This window comes from Gopherus evgoodei, chromosome 8 (genome assembly GCF_007399415.2).
Source record: "Gopherus evgoodei ecotype Sinaloan lineage chromosome 8, rGopEvg1_v1.p, whole genome shotgun sequence".
Lineage (NCBI taxonomy): Eukaryota > Metazoa > Chordata > Testudines > Testudinidae > Gopherus > Gopherus evgoodei.
In genome coordinates this window covers 105,299,935-105,318,194 of record NC_044329.1, presented here as the reverse complement: position 1 = coordinate 105,318,194, position 18,260 = coordinate 105,299,935, and the positions used below count along the sequence as shown (strand labels likewise).

General features: G+C 42.7%; 1 protein-coding gene across 1 annotated transcript in view; it reads right to left on the bottom strand.

Annotated features, from left to right (window-relative positions):
* AGBL4 (ATP/GTP binding protein like 4) overlaps positions 1 to 18,260 on the bottom strand; it is a 1,406,381-nt gene that overhangs the window by 217,746 nt on the left and 1,170,375 nt on the right. Inside the window, 1 exon segment of the mRNA XM_030571608.1 lies at positions 1,877 to 1,988. Coding sequence (XP_030427468.1) covers positions 1,877 to 1,988 — 112 coding nt within the window.

Genomic DNA, 18,260 nt, shown 5'->3' with positions numbered 1-18,260 from the left:
ACCATAGCATCTGAGAGTGAAATTTATACCTGGGCAATACTTAAGACTAAGCGATTCAGAGGTTTTGTGCTGGACGTCTGCCTGGGGAGGGCGTCGGCCTGAATGTGTACCAATAAAATTCATCAATGCTACAGCGGAAAGGCCCACGTGTGATCTCATTTCCTCCCTCTGAGGCAACTGGCAACTCTTCCCTTCTTCTCTTTTTCCCAGCCCCTTGCTTATTGTCAGCTCATGCAAATATTAACTGGCTCAGAGAGACTAGTGATAAAGCGCTCGCCCAGGAAAAGAGCAGTCCCATCATGTATCATTTAGTGCTAGAAGACAGTCTGGCTCTGAGAGCTGCTGCTGCTGAGCATTGGCAGCCCCAAATGAAGTCAGAACTCCTCAGGGTGAGGCCCAAGCTAAAGAAATATTTTTATCCAAAGGCAATTTCATTTTACTGTTACTGACCTCAGCTAGTAACACAACTGATACGGATACCATCTAGTGAGCTTTCTCCACTCAGCTTCCCTGTTAGACTCAAGGACCTCTTTATCCCTGGGAGAAACACTCTTCTCTGATGATGCAGCTTGCAAGCCCTCTGCATCAGGTTGGAAGAGAGTCTGGTTGCTCTTGGGGATGGAAAAAGAGAGGGAGAACAGACCCTTCCTGGCCAGCTTCTACCTTTACTATCATTCTTTTTTATTTGTGCCGCTGCAGCAGCTAGGAGCCTCCCATCGCACAAACATTGAATTCAAAGGTGGATCCTGCCTCAAAAAGCTCACAATTTGAATAAGTTCTTCTTGCAGTGGAATTCCACTCCAGAGTACCACTCTTCTTCACAAACTGAGGCCCCCTTCATGGCTACTTACCTTTTCCTGAAGCCACTCCTATACGAACGTTGTTGTTATATGCTATTTTGGGCATGGGGTGCGCTGGCAAGTCATGGGGTTAGAGGGAGAAGCTAGCACTAGGACTGACTACCCAGGAGTACCAGTCCCTCTGTTTCATGAGGTGCCAAGCCATGCCATTGTACACACACACACACACACACACACACACACACACACACACACACACACACACACACAAAGAAAAACCTCAGTTTATGTGAAAGAAACACACCTAATCAGCAAAATAGAAAGCATAATTATCAAATTAATATCAGGAATTCCACACAGCAAACAATGTCTATAAAATCCCCTCATATTTCCCAGAGAGTGCCTAGAATCATTTCTTTTTTCCCCACCCCGTCTCCATCTTTGTTCAGTGGTTTTTCCTCAGGTTGCGTATTCAATAATCCTTCTCCACTTGGATGTCAAACATTCAATAACTGTCTGCCTTCCTCCTCCTCCTCTTCCTCACATTCCCTGCAATGCATCTCCTCTGATTAGCAGAGATTTCACTTCACAAACATCTCGGCTTCTCGGACTGAGCCTGTGTGTGTGTTTATGGAATATTTACAAATGTTATTTCCCTCCTGCCCATATGCTACATAGCAACGCCTACCAGACCTCTGGATTAACATCAGTACTACTTGGTAATTCAATTTCAGGGGCCTGCTGTTTTGAATCCAGCTCAAGACATCAAGAGAGTGGCTCAATTGAATATGGGCCCTGCGTTTGGCACTATTCCATATATAATCTGCACTGAACTTATTTTCACTTGCTCTCTCCACTCAAATGTTCCCAATGACAAACACTTAAAATGTTCCCTGACGACATGCAGCAGAGGTGATGTTTGCTTGGTTCCCTTTCTGAAGGTTTGCCACAGGATCTGTCCAAGTCAGAATTGCCAGCTGCCTGCAGCAGCCCGCAGGCTCTGCCTATGCTATGCAATGCAATGCAATGATCTACCTTGGGGAAGATGCTTTTCCAGTGTAAATGTCCCCACTCACCGGATTGTTGTACATCTGAACGATGAGCTGTTTTACTCCATGCAGCGTGGGATGAGCCCAGGGAGATGGATCCGCCCAGTGCCGGTTTAAATCAAACCCCATCAAGGAGCACCTGTACAAACATACAAAACAGCCATCAGTATTGTCTTCAACTTATACCCATGTCAGACAGAATTAGGCGGAAGTCCTGCTGGTTGGTGCACAGCTCCTCACAAAAAACAGGGCAAGCTCTCTCCAGAGCAGTAGGGGAGATCAGACGGTGACCTGTCATGACCTGGTCGGCAGGATTTCTGTAGCAACACCTTTGGTGACTCACATTTAAGCGTCTTACCCTTCATATCATTTTCCCCTCAACCTCCCTTTCAGCCAGTCTTGTTCTTTTCCACTTCACCTTCCCAATTTGACCACGCTGCAGCACCAACAATGACAGTCTCAACAGCCCATTCGCCCACCTAGCCCATGACTATCTGCCCACGTTCTTCCACATACCGGCTATGTCTTCAAGGTTGCGCCTAAGCTCACCCACCATGCTCCTAGCCCATCCTCATTGAAGGCCTTGTTCAGGAAAGTCCTTAAGCACATGGAAGTCAAGGACATTAAGAGGGCGCTTGAGAGCTTCATGGAATAGGGATGGATGAAAAGAAAGCCCAACCCTATTTACTTTATCATGCCATGAACTAGCTCTTACTGAGCAGATCAACCATGTAATCTTATTAATGTGAGATCATATATGCTACATCTGACTCCTCTTCTCTCCCTGCTGACTCATATTCCTCTTGCTACTTCGTGGTTTCATTTCGAGTCTGATACTGTCCATCTTACTCAGGTTGAGTTATATCTTCCTCTTAAAAAATCCCTCCACAGTCATCCAGATTACTGGCAGAGTGAGATACTTCTGAACACAAGGAGGGGACACAAAATGAGCCCCACCAGTTGCAAACTCTTCAGCGCAGGGATCACGTCTGCTGTCCACTTCAGGTGTCATCTATGTCCATCCACTTTTGGGCATCAAGTGCAACAAATAATTGTCCCCTTGGCAGAGCAAGATCTGACCAGTGGATATGGTTCAGCAATGCAGGAATCACACTGATTCTCAACAGAAACAATAACAGACAACCCCAGGCAAAGATACAATTTTTCCTATATATAAAACTAAACAATACAATCAAACTTGCTACTAAGCCTTAAAGCTTCTTGAGATGTAAAGAGCTTTCGTTGATCCCCAAACTATTGTGTGAAGGCCTGTGCTATCTTAATCTTTTAAATACACCTAGGCAAACAATAGAGATTTGCTCTAGTAATGTCATTTAACAAAAATCTTAAGAATCTAGGAGTTAGGACTTTACATGTAACAGGCAAAAATGAAGGGAAAATACCCAACATCCTAAATGCTGAGCCAAAGCACAAGCTTGGATAGAAACACAAAATGCACAACTTAGAAGAGTAAAGTGTGGGGCTGAAACTACAAAATTAAATTCAGCACCGGAACTGGTCAGAAACCTTCCAACAGAACAGAATTCTCCAAGAATGTATCGATTCTGTCAAAATTTATGACAGACCAGGCAAGCAGCCAACCAATTGGCAGGTGGGTTCTGCTGACTCCAGCGTCCCACCTCTCAGGCACCCCATCAGGGCAGGGCTTGTGGGAAGGCAGCAGAATGATTGCTCCCAGGTGGTCATGTGGGACGTCAAGAGCAGGGCCAGCTCCAGCATTTCTGCCGCCCCAAGCAGCAAAAAAAAAAAAAAAGCCAAACGGCGGTTCTCCGACGGCAACTCAATCGTGCCACTCCATTCTTTGGTGGAAGTTTGGTGGCAGGTCCTATACTCCTTCTCTTCCTCTTTGGAGGCACTCAGTGGCAGCTCAAAGAGGAGGACAGGAACTGAAGGACCCGCTGCCGAAGACTCGGACGGGCTGCCCCAATAGCGGACAGAGTGCCGCCCCTTTGTATTGGCCGCCCCAAGCACCTGCTTCCTTAGCTGGTGCCTGGAGCCGGCCCTAGTCAGGAGGCCAGTTCCCCTGGTCACTCAGGAAGTCAGGAAGCTAGTTCCCCACCTGACCAGTTCCCCAGGGTGCCCACCTAAAGGTCAGGTAGATGGCTGGGCTACCTGACCATTTTGTCACCTTGGCAGCCAGGGAGCTAGGCAGCCTGCTCTTCTGCAAAACAAAACACATTTGTTTCATTTCACGTGGAACAAAAAAAAAAAAAAGAGAAAAATCTTTGATTTTTTTGCAGAACAGAAAACCCTATTCCTGCTCAGCTCCTCTCACAATGCCTGCTTCTGACCTCACTGGCACTGGTATAAATCAGGAGAATCGCCACTGAAAAGTAAATGGTGTAGGGCTGGTAAGAGCTCAGAATCATGCTAACTGCCTTTTCGTTTTGCAAACTTAGAAACCTTCATGCTCACAATGAATTTTCTTGCTGTTTGGCAAACCACGCTAGGACACAGCATGCTAACTCCACAGGACATCTTCTGTAGGAGCTCAGTGCCAGAAATCACATCTCCTGCATGACTAGACCCGCTCATTTACATTTAAACATATTTTAAAGTAGTAACATCACAGAAAGCAAACAAATTTTCATTCCACCCTGTTCATTTTCCGTGGTCATCTGATCAGGCTATAGAGCACAAAACCCCCCCAAACAACGAAGTGCAAACAGGAACTGCAACCAGGGAACAGAACCAACCAGGGAACAGAAACAATTATGCATAATTTCTGTAACTAAACAACACAGAGCAAATTTCTTATGAATCATTCTTTATGATGAATTTCAGGATCTATATTATGCAACAAATAAATGTGAGAATTTTGCACCAACATTTCAGAAACAAAAACTAGAAGCAAATGTTGACAAGTTATTGAGTTGGGATGATCCTCCCAACATTACTTAATATGATCCCAGACTAATTTCTGAATATCAGTCAGTCTATGATATCACTGTATCTCACGTCTATTGAAGCAATAGTTAATTTACTCTTTGATATGGGCATTAGTATGTCTTTCCAGTTTTGGAGCAGTGTTCAATTTTCTTTTTACTTTTTTTCAATTTTTTTTTTCTTATTTACCTACAGACTAATTTGCATTCATAGTGTTTTCTTTATTAGTCTCTTGCACACTTGTGCCATCTCCATGGAAACAAAGTTATTTTCCTTGGCACTTCAGATTTGATTATTTATCTTTTTTCAGGTAAAACAGTCTCCCAAAACTCATGAATAACCAGACATGCCCAAAGCATATGGTGAGAGCTTCCTGCATGACTTTTATAGATCCATACTCAATGGGGACCACATGCTGAAAGAAATCTTTCCTGAACCCTTCTTTTGGCCTTCAAAAACCTTCCCAACCTCTCCAAGCTCAACATAAGAAGCAAGCTCCCCACAGACCTGGACACACCAACTTAACAGATCTAGACCCTGCCATAACAACAGATGCAATACCCGTAGACGTATTTCCACTGCTATGATGATCAACACTCCACCTCAACAATACACCTTTCAAGATCCATGGGTCCAGCACATGTTTATCACACAATGGGGTGTACCTCATCCAGTGTACTAAATACCGCAGTAACAAATATGTGGGTGAAACTAATCACTACACTATCAAAGGAACTCACACTGAAAAATGATGAGACACAAATACACCATTATAACCTGCTGGTGAACACTTTTCACAAAAAGAGATCAATGGTTTGAGCAGGGAGGTGGACTAGGTCTCTTCCAACCCTAATCTTCTGTGATTCTATATCTGACCTATTAGTCCTCATCCTCTAAGGAAACCTGCACAGTATCTTCAATAAGGTGAGCAGCAGAGTTAAATTCAAAACTTTGCTAGATACTGAAAATCATGGACTGAACAGAGACACTGGAATTATGTAAAAGCAGCAAAGAATCCTGTGGCACCTTATAGACTAACAGACGTTTTGGAGCATGAGCTATTTGATGACAATATATATCTCCAGATCAGTGGTACTGCTATGGGCACCCGCATGGCCCCACAATATACCAATATCTTTATGGCCGACCTGGAACAACGCTTCCTCAGCTCTCGTCCACTCACGCCCCTTCTCTACCTACGCTACATTGATGACAACTTCATCATCTGGATCCATGGGAAGGAAACTCTGGAAAAATTCCACCACGATTTCAACAGCTTCCACCCCACCATCAACCTCAGCCTGGACCAATCTACACGGGAGGTCCACTTTCTTGACACCACGGTGCAAATAAGTGACGGTCACATTAACACCACCCTATATCGAAAACCTACCGACCGCTATGCCTATCTTCATGCCTCCAGCTTCCATCCCGGACACATCACACAATCCATTGTCTACAGCCAAGCACTGAGGTACAATCGCATCTGCTCTAACCCCTCAGACAGAGACCAACACCTACAAAATCTCCACCAAGCATTCTCAAAACTACAATACCCGCACGAGGAAATAAGAAAACAGATCAACAGAGCCAGACGTGTACCCAGAAGCCTCCTACTGCAAGACAAACCCAAGAAAGAAACCAACAGGACTCCACTGGCCATCACATACAGCTCCCAGCTAAAACACCTCCAACGCATCATCAAGGATCTACAACCCATCCTGGACAATGATCCCACACTTTCACAGGCCTTGGGTGGCAGGCCAGTCCTTGCCCACAGACAACCTGCCAACCTGAAACATATTCTCACCAGTAACTGCACACCGCACCATAATAACTCTAGCTCAGGAACCAATCCATGCAACAAACCTCGATGCCAACTCTGCCCACATATCTACACCAGTGACACCATCACAGGACCTAACCAGATCAGCCACACCATCACCGGTTCATTCACCTGCACATCCACCAATGTAATATACGCCATCATATGCCAGCAGTGCCCCTCTGCTATGTACATCGGCCAAACTGGACAGTCTCTACGGAAAAGGATAAATGGACACAAATCAGACATTAGGAATGGCAATATACAAAAACCTGTAGGAGAGCACTTCAACCTCCCTGGCCACACTATAGCAGACCTTAAGGTGGCCATCCTGCAGCAAAAAAACTTCAGGACCAGACTTCAAAGGGAAACTGCTGAGCTTCAGTTCATCTGCAAATTTGACACCATCAGCTCAGGATTGAACAAAGACTGTGAATGGCTTGGCAACTACAGAACCAGTTTCTCCTCTCTTGGTTTTCACACCTCAACTGCTAGAACAGGGCCTCATCTTCCCTGATTGAACTGACCTCGTTATCTCTAGCTTGCTTGCTAGCATATATATACCTGCCCCTGGAAATTTCCACTACATGCATCTGAGGAAGTGGGTATTCACCCACGAAAGCTCGTGCTCCAAGATGTCTGTTAGTCTATAAGGTGCCACAGGATTCTTTGCTACTTTTACAGATCCAGACTAACACGGCTACCCCTCTGATACTGGAATTATGGTTTATTACAACAATCTATAAACCCATTAATTTCCCTCCTCTGCCCCAGGTCCCTCCTTCTGCCCCCCCAAATGATCAGAGAGGTGTTTACAGGTCACTTCACCTTGAATGGTCCCTTGAAATATGCGTTAACTCCTTATGCTAAACAATCTGTTCTACCTTGTATTTAGCTGTGACACTCTGAGTGTGTTTCCCACATCTGAAGGAGAGCTCTGTGTAAACTCGAAAACTTGCCTCTCTCACCAACAGAAGTTGGTCCAAAAAAAGGTATTCCCTCACCCGCCTTCTCTCTCTTTAATGATCCTGCATTTGTGACACTCTTTTACTCCCAGGTAATGCAATCTCTCGTGTGTCCAATATACCCTCTGCAACAATTTCAACTGGGTAGTTTTCCATTTGCATCTTGCATTCCTTTGTAAATTTCCTCTCCACGGCCTAGACTAGTATTTTCCGAGTATATGTTGCTTGGTGTTTCCATTAGTTAACTGGCTGACTGATGTCTCAGGTACTCCAGGCATAACTGAGAAATACTACTACCACCACCACCACCTACCTCTTATACAGTGCTTTTCATCAGCAGACCTCAAAGCACTTTACAGAGGAGGTTAGTATCATTATCCCCTTTGTACAGGTAGGGAAAGTGAAGCAGAGGAGGTGGAGTGACTTGCTGAAGGTCACCCAGGGAATAGAACTGAGGTCTCCCAAGTTCTAGACTATTGTTCTATCCACTAGTCCACCCTGCTTCAAAACCCCAACCCTGCAATGGGAAAAGAACTGCGTCCCACTGCACCATACCGCACTTTGAAGATTTAGGGCCAGATATTTCATCCTTTACTCACACTGGTGAGTACTATGATGAGTGCCATGGGTTTCAGTGCCAACTACTCATGTGAGTACTCACCAGTGTCACATAGAGCTCCACAATCTGGCCCATAAAGATTGCAAGATGGTGGGTGGTATATTATACAGCAGTGGTGTGTTTATATTGTACAGGAAATAAACTAAAACATTCAGTACAAAACCAAGCCCAAAGAGAGAGGGAAACTGAGAAAAGCAGAGGGAGAAAAGTTACATTTGAAGATGAGCTTTGAAATGAGACCTGGGGCTGAGCAATACAGAAGGATGTACCAGATTGAGAGAGCTGCCTCGCATTCAAAAAACAGTGAGGTTGCAGGAAGGATGGAAAATTCAGGTAAGTGAAGGGAGAGGTGAAGGAAGTAGAGAGAAACAAGCTCTGTGAGGGGGGTGGGAGCAAACCAATGAAAGGTTTTAAAAACAAAGTGGATAATTTTGAACTAGAGACTGAAATGGATTGGGCTGTTGGTGCAGGTGATTCAGAATTAAGGTGGAGGCGGTTGCATGTTTTGGTGTGTATAAAGGAGGAAAGCAGCATTCGGTCTTTGCCACCAGATCCTACTGATCATTCACAACGGGAAATCCCAACCTCCTTTTATGACACCACTTTCACCTCCATGGAAACCAGCCATTATGTCTTTATGAACTTTCTGAGCAATCAGCAATTACTGTTGATCATCCATATTAACATAATTTAAAAACATTCAAATGTCGGACACTTGCAAATTCAAACTGTGTTGGCTTAGGCTACACCGGACATGGTACGTTTCTGTTCCATGACTGGATGAGCACAACTCTTAGAATCAGGTTTCTGCTGCAGACACTTGGACTGATGAATTAGAAATTGAGTTACATTAAGATTCTCCAATATTCACCTGAAATTTGCTATTTTGGCAAACATTTCTGCTGCTAAACCACCATAAAGAGGTGCAAATCCAATCAAAGCAAATTATTTCCAATACTGAAATGGAAACTAACTGAATGTTTGCAGTTCCCATCTCTGCTAGGAGGTTTCTGTTCAGATCATTGCCTAACTTTCTGAGATTCACCCAACACAGGTTTGAAATATCCCTTGCCCAGGTGCTTTAGCAAACCGCTTCTAGTTTCTTGCTAGAATTGAGAAGGGTTTAGTGACGTGGCCAATGCTGGGCCATAAAAATGTTAAGGCTGCTTATTTTTCTTTCAGGTTGTGCCTTTCCTTTCAAGAACCTCCAAGTTACAGAAATCTCCAGGACCTCTGACTTTCCCTTTGCTTTGATTCTTCCTTCCCCCACACTACGTTTTCCTTCCCCGCACCTACTACGCTCCTGAGTCTCTTGCTAACAGACCTTTTTTGACAAGGTGAGATACGGCGAATAATGGAGCAAAGGAGTTAAAGAAATCCTTTTTCATGGGATATGATTTATTACAAAGAGAACCATACACATTTCCCTTCGGCTTTGTTGGTTCATTGGATCAGTACTGGGTGAATCTGCACACAAAGCTTGTAAGTTCAAATCCGCAAATGGCACTACGGGTCAGGGCTAGGATCTGACATTGAAACGGGGTAGGAGGCAGAGGAGGAGATGCATCACACTTTTGTCCAGGCATATGCAATAAAAATAGTTGAGACTGAGGGTAATTGGTCTCTATTGTTGCTCATCTTCGAGGCAAGAGTCATAGGAAAAGCTGGGAGACTGCAGTCTGCAATAGTCACTGTGCACTACAAGAGAGTGAATTCAAGGAGAAGAAATTGAATACTTGCTTCTTATAATGAAAATATTATTTTAAACCTCTTAGACTCAAGACATTTTACAAATTAAATTTTCACCTGCCATCCCTGGAGAAGCTGGAGTCTTCATTAGTGCGCATTTCACCTTTTGGGTCCTTGGGGGGTTGCGATTTATGTATTTGCCTATTATTCATAAAAGGGGATTCATTCAGGCTGACATGTTTTAAGGCAATGAGGTAGTGAGACAGATATGGTTTCAGCTACAGCTATGGAAGGGTGAGGTTTTTGTTTTTTTGGCAACATTTTGCATACGTAATTTACAACCCTGGAAACCCTCTCAAAAGTCTATATCACCACTGCAGTGTATACTCCTGCCAGAACACAAGTGGACGCACAGAGCAGCATTAGCTCCTAAAGGCCACATGGTGGAGTAGATGTTTGCAGAATGAGCTTTGTACTGTGCAGAGACATAGTTTTAAATAGTACATGATGGTTAGAGATCTGTTTCGCTATTTTCTATGTAAACAGTGTTAAATAAGAATAAACACAAAGGGATATTTTCTTCTTCTGACAAACACATGCATTTCCCATAGCTGGTAACAGGCATCACAGACACGCGCACCCAGGAGAAAATGGGTAGAATTCCCCACTCCGATCTGCAAAGCACATCTCCATTCAGAGATGCTACTCTCCCTACGCACACTGAGTTCTCAGTGATGTCAATAGGATTTCTGTGCATGCAGCAAAAACAGAATATTGGAGGCAAGGTCCATTACAAGGACAGGAAAATCTTGCCCTGTGATTTCATGAAAAAAAAATCTGAGAAGTAAGATGCAAAAGATATGCTAGTCCCCAGGGACAAGTGCAGGATTGCTCCTTACAGTTTATTCTCCAGTGCTTTGTCCAGTTGGATTTTCAATTTTTCAAGTGATGGGGCTTCCTTTGGGAAACTATTGCACAATCCAACAGAACTCACTGCTATGAGGCTTATGTCATGGTTACAGGGCTAACTGACCTCTGTCCCTCCTTCCAGTCTCTCTGAGGGACTGTCTAAATGAACAATTAGTCTGTGGCAGGCTGTGGTGTGAATGTCCCCTATGCTAGCCTGCCATGGTCCCTGTGCACCCTGCTGGTGCTCACAAACAGTTCATTAGAATGCTTTGATCTAGCCCTCTTTGAAACTGGACTAGCTCAAAGCACGTCAATGACCAGTTAATGCATGTCATTAGTGTGCACAGGAATAGTTCATAGCAGGCTAGTGTGTGGAGTAGAGTCAGAGCCTGGCTTGCAGCAATTCTAATTGTTCATGTAGAGAAGCTCTGAGTGCACTTCTTCAGGTATCTGGCCTCATACCTTTACCTTTCCTGAGGTGGCAATCTGCAATTCTCCCACTCTTAGACGGGATCCTGGGCTACAGTTACAGCTAGAAATTAAAAAAAAAAAAAACCTAGTAAGAGACACAAAAAAAGAACAGGAGTACTTGTGGCACCTTAGAAACTAACAAATTGATTTGAGCATAAGCTTTCGTGGGCTACAGCCCACTTCATCGGATGCATAGAATGGAACATAATAAGAAGAATATATATACACATACAGAAGATGCCATACCAGCTCAAGAGGCTAATTAATTAAGAGGACCGGAGCCAAAAAAGTGCCACTGTGGCTAAACAAAGTAAAAGAAGCAGTGAGAGGCAAAAATGCATCCTTTAAAAAATTGAAGTTAAAACCTAATGAGGAAGATAGAAAGGAGCATAGACTCTGGCACATGAACTGTAAAAATATGATCTGAAGAACAGCTAGCCAAAGACTCAAAAAGTAATAGCAATTTTTTTTTTAAGTACATCAGAAGTAGGAAGACTGCTAAACAACCAGTGGGGCCACTGGACGATCGAGAGGCTAAAGGAGCACTCAAGGATGAAAAGGCCATTGCGGAGAAACTAAATGAATTCTCTTCATCGACTTCACAGTGGAGGATCTGAGGGAGAATCCTAAACCTGACCCATTCTTTTTAGGTGACAAATCTGAGGAACTGTCACAGATTGAGGTGTCATTAAAGGAGGTTTTGAAACAAAAAGTCATAAACTAAACAGTAGTAAGTCACCAGGACGAGATGGTATTCACTGAAGAGTTCTGAAGGAACTCAAATGTGAAATGGCAGGACTACTAACTGTTGTCTGTAACCTATCATTTCAGACAGCTTCTGTACCAAGTGACTGGAGAATAGCTAATGTGATGCCAATTTTTAAAAAGAAATCCAGAGGGGACCCCGACAGTTACAGGCCTGTAAGTCTGATCTCAGTAACCGGGCAAACTGGATGAAACTATAGTAAAGAACAAAATTGTCAGACACAGAGGAACATAATTTGTTGGGGAATAGTCAACATGTTTTTTGTAAAGGGAAATCATGCCTAACCAATCTACTAGACTTCTTTGAGGGGGTCAATGAGCATGTGGACAAGGGGGATCCAGTGGCTATAGTGTATTTATATTTTCAGAAAGCCTTTGAGAAGGTCCCTCACCAAAGCTCTTAAACAAAATAAGCTGTCATGGGATAAGAGGGAAGGTTCTCTCTTGGACTGGTCACTGGTTAAAAGACAGGAAACAAAGGGTAGGAATAAATGGTCAGTTTTCAGAATGGAGAGAGGTAAATAGTGGTGTCCCCCAGGGGTCTGTACTGGGCCCAGTCCTATTTAACATATGCATAAATGATCTGGAAAAAGGGGTAAACAGTGAGGTGGCAAAATTTACAGATCATACAAAACTACTCAAGATAGTTGAGTCCTAGGCAGACCGCAAAGAGCTACTAAAGGATCTCTCAAAACTGGATGACTGGGCAAGAAAATGGCAGATGAAATTCAGTGTTGATAAATGTAAAGTAATGCACATTGGAAAACATAATCGCAACTATACATATAAAATGATGGGGTTTAAATTAGTTGTTACCACACAAGAAAAATATCTTGGAGTCGTGGATAATTATCTGAAAACATCCACTCAATGTGCAGTGGCAGTCAAAAAAGTGAACAGAATGTTGGGAAACATTAAGAAAGGGATAGATAAGAAGACAGAAAATATCATATATAAATCCATGGTATGCCCACATCTTGAATACTGTTTGCAGATGTGGTCGCCCTATCTCAAAGAAGATACATTGGACTTGGAAAAGGTTCAGAAAAGGGCAACAAAAATGATTAACGGTATGGAATGGCTACTGTATGAGGAGAGATTAATAAGACTGGGACTTCTCAGCTTGGATAAGAGACTAATAAGGAGAGCTATGATATAGGTCTATAAAATCATGACTGGTGTAGAGAAAGTAAATAAGGAAGTGTTATTTACTCCTTCACATAACACAGGAACTAGTGATCACCCAATGAAGTTAATAGGCAGCAGGTTTAAAGGAAACAAAAGGAAGTATGTTTCACACAACACACAGTCAACCTGTGGAACTCCTCGCCAGAGGATGTTTTTGTGTCATTGCAGTCTATATGGTTTTATAAAAATATGCTAATGAGTGAATATAATTTAACTGGAATATGCTTTATGCAAAAGGTCTCTTGTAAAGTATCATTACAAAACTTATCTACCGAGTGTGTTCAGTCTATTTGTATAAATGTACCACTCTTGTATCTGAAACTAGAAATATGAAATATAACTCTGAGGGCCTATTGTAATTATGCAAAGTGTGGGCCATTAATGGCAGTTTGAAGTCTTGATGACTCCAAGAAAATTGTCTGCAGATGGCTGTGTTTACCTGTAAGTCTTCCTGTATACATGTGCTGGCAAGTGGGCAATGAAGTCTTGCAGTGACATGTGATCACGTCACCTGAACTGGAATCCATCTTTAACCTGGTGTCTTTCCATTGAGAAGAAGGGGGTGGGAATCCAGAGAGGGACAAAGGATTCCTGCCTTATGCAAAAGATATATAAAGGGATGGAACAGAACAAAGGGGAAGGAGCCATCATGGAGAATCCCATAGCTACCACCTGAGCTGGAACAAGAGCTGTACCAGGGGAAAAAATTGTGCCCAGGCCTGGAAGGTGTCCAGTCTGAGGAAAAAACTTACTGAAGCATCTCTGAGGGTGAGATTATTTGATTAGACATAGATTTGCACATTTTATTTTATTTGGGTTGGCAACTTACTTAGTTCTGTTTGTTACTACTTGGGACCACTTAAATCCTACTTTCTATATTTAATAAAATCACTTTTTACGTATTAATTAACTCAGAGTATATATTAATACCTGGGGGAGCAAACAACTGTGCATATCTCTGTTATAGAGGGTGAACAATTTATGAGTTTACCCTGCATAAGCTTTATACAGGGTAAAACGGATTTATTTGGGAGTTGGGCATCTGAATGTTAAAGACAGGAATACTTCTGTTAGCTGCTTTCAGGTAAACATGCAACTTTGGGGCAAATGATTCAGACCCTGGGTCTTTGTTGGAGGAGATAGGAGTGTCTGGCTCAGCAAGACAGGGTGCTGGGGCCCCGAGCTGGCAGGGAAGGCAGGGGTAGAAGTAGTCTTGGCTCATCAGGTGGCAGCTCCCAGAGGGGTTCTGTGATCCAGCTCGTCACAGCTGTGAAGGCCAAGACTATACTAGGGTTCAAAAAAGAACTAGAAAAATTAATGGAGGATAGGTCCATCAATGGCTATTAGCCAGGATGAGCAGGGATGGTGCCCCTAGCCTCTGCTTGCCAGAAGCTGGAGCACCTGGCATAGACCACTGTCAAAAGACAGGATACTGGGCTGGATGGACCTTTGGTCTACCTAGTATGGCCGTTCTTATGTACGGTACTCCATGTATCTGCTATGCTTACCCAGTAGGTCCAACTGAGTTCAAACACTTGCAGTTCTTCCCTTTGGGAGTATGTGACCAATGGTGAATAGAACCACCAAGCAGCATTCTTAAACCAAAGTATGTTTCTTTAACAACAGGACAAATCATTTAGAGAAAAGGGATTTTAAAACAATAAATATTCTCCAGGCATGTTTGCCTTACCATCTCCTGATGATAACCCATGTAGAACTATATTCTTCAGACACCTCAGTGGGTCCTGGGTGTCAGTCTGGCTCTCTCAAACAACTACATCCTTCTCGAGAGAGACTCTTTCAAAACTGTCAGAGTTCCTTTGTTCTTCTGTTTTCCTGGGCTTTGGGCCTTCTGGACACAACTAGATTTGCAGATTGGCTGGGGAGAAGGTAACATCTTCACAACCAACAGTTTGGGTATTGTCCCATAACACTACTCAAGTGTTTTCTGAGGGTGGCTTACCTTGAACCTCTCTTTAGCTTCCTGCTTGTTCTTCTTATAAAGTTCTAGTCAACTAACCCAACATAGGCTTATAGTAAACACCCCAAAAACCAGGTCAACACAGAGGGTTCATAAATTATTACAGAGCAGCTCAAAATGTGTCACACTGATATTAACCTAACATTTCCCTTTTAATATTTCACCCAATTACTATTAGTGATATCAACTTGTATACCTATACCTCTTTGGTATTTATATCCTTCAAGTATATGGACAGGGTAACCATGTCAGCAGTAGATGACTAGTGAGGCACTATACAAAACTCAAGGAAAGAGTACATGGATCTTGCTGTAGCATCTATTACACAAACATGAAAAACATTATTAAGGTTCACAGTCAAGAGCTCAGAAGTTAGGAAATGACACAATTAAGCTTGTCTGGGCTTCAACCCCCGGGTACCTATGGAGCCTTTAAGTAAAGGAGCATGTATCATTGTTTCCATAGGACGCCTGACTCATTCAATACACAGAATGGACAGATCTCACGTAATGAGCAGTTCGTCGATAATTGGTGTTCTCCTCACTCAGTGTGAATCCCCGGGCCTTATTCAACGCACCATTTAAACCCTCCTCTGAAGAGAGAATGATTAAATTCCTTAGTTTCACAACACCCCTGAGAGGTGAGGGGATGGCATTCTCCCCATTTAATAGGTTGGGAGCTGAGTCAGAGGGACTGTAGGGACAAAAGTATCCACCAATTTCAGGTGTCCACTTTGAGATGCTTAATACCTGACTTTTCAGAGTACTTAGCATTCTTTATATAGCACTTTATGTGTTCAAATCACAGCTCCCCACTGATTTCAGTTGCAGCTGGAAGCGCTCAGCACTTCCTTGCTCCAAGGCATGGGGGCACTACAGAGTTTCAAAGAAAATATCATCAGACTTTTTAAAACTATGGACAAAACAACATATTTTGCCCTAGTCTCCTGAAAATAGCCCAGTCATTTAGGTTGAAATTTTCCACATAAAAACCCCTCAGCCTGAGGCAGACTTTCTGCATGGAAATGGCTAATGCTTAGCAAAGTTATAAGCAACTGAAAGCAGGGTTTTGTAGAATAGTAGAAATCTAGGGCTGGAAGGAACCTCAAGAAGTCATCTAGTCCAGCCCATCATGCTGACAGTGAGAAGTGTTGGATACTCTTTATTAATAGACAGTGCTATCAGCCATACGTATATACATATTCAGTTCCTTTAAATTATTACTCATAGATCAATCCTTCCAATTCCCTTATCATTTTTGTTACTCTACCTTCAATTTCTTCTGATTACTTGAAATCAGTTTAAAAATGTTCTAGCAAGTACAAGAAGGATGTAAAGATATGTACATCCTGCTTTGCTCATGTTTTATTGGTGTCGATTGCACATGGAACGATAACATGGGTATCTAAATATTTAAAAAGTTACTTTGGGGGAAAAAATGTTACTAGGTAGCAAGATTGCAACAATTTCACACAGAAGTGGCAGACTGCAACAAAACAAAAAAGGAAAGGTACCAATGATTTCTGAATGGAATCTCTTTCTAGTAAGTGCCTTTCAAGGCCATACTTTGTAGTAACAACTATGCAGGTACACGAGAGCCATAAATATAACGAGAGAGACGTTTCTAAGTGCACCGATCTAACCCATCTCATTTTAATGAAAATATAACTAATATGGCCTGGGGCAGGCCAACTGGGTGTTTTTTAAGGCACGGGAAGTGGTGCTGGTGATTCAGAAACAAACCTATACCCTAGAATCGTGTTAGACATCTTTGGTTGAGATGTAAAATCCCTGAGCCTGAATACTTGTTGCCATTAATTAAGGGTAAAAGCAATAAGCCTACTGTCTTGGCCAAAATAATTATTTTTTGACTACTAACCATTCTCCTGCTGGTTGACTTAGGCACTAAACTGTTTTCATGCCCTAAATGGTTGTGCAGCACTGCAGTGTGCTATTAAACAGCTGTCATGCTTCAGCCAGTATTTCAGTGGTTGGTGAATCTTATCTCCTGTCCGTCTATCAACTTGTTGCAATTTAAGGTGATTTGGGATAAGATGTGTTATAAAAATATAAGGTACTACTATGCCAGACACGCAATGCCTTGGGTATCTTTCCCTTCACTTTAATCCAGCCATCTAACCTTCCTCAGGACTCAGACACTGCAGCTGGCAATGGTCACGGTCTCTCTGAGTAAGTGTACTTCTACACACTGTTTAAAGGTAGCGTCACATGTCCTATTTTAGTTTCCCATCCTGGGCAGGGTTCAAAAGTTACCAGGGTACATTGGCAGACTATTTGTATCCAGAAGTGCTATTATTCTAAATTGAAACAAACCAGTCATACTCTGCATAGACATCTCACTTTGCCTGCTGTTGAAGAACAGCTACCTCTGCAGCAAAATGTGGCAACTGTTTAACAGGGTAACACGTATTACAGCTCAAGAAAGAAAATCACACCAGACTAAGTCTGCAGGGTACTTTCTATGTGGCCAGAACATAATCAATCAAGTGGGAATCTCGCTAGGAACCTGGGTTAACATCCCTTCTATCATTGTATGTGTGCTGGACTACCATGTAGCAGAGAGAGTAACTAAGCAGCAGTTGAATAGATATGGGTGACTGACATGTTATCTATGTATCCTGTGGTGATAGCTACTTTAACTCAACCTTCCATCTGGAATTATTTTTGTTTTCTTTTCTAATGCATATATGAAAGTATCAGTACCAGAAGTATGACGTGTCATTGGATTTGATGATATACATCTCCTCTCATCCTTAGGTCCTTTACTTTCAAACTCGACTGTAGGTTACAATGCATTTGGTAAAGATTTCCATCGCTGCTCAGAAGAGAGTGCATCCTTTTAACATAGCTGCAGCTCCCAGGCTTCCAGATCCCTATTTTTTTCTAGTGTAGGCTGCTTCCTAGGAACCAGCAGCTACTGTATGTTTGAGTATTTCTTCATGAATATTAAGTCATGAGGATCTCCGAGTACATTAAAGGCTTGCTAGGAAACTGAAACAAAAGAGCCTTGATGTATGCTACCTTTCATAGACTCATTGGCAATACTGCCCATGAGTGCTGCAAAAGCAAAAG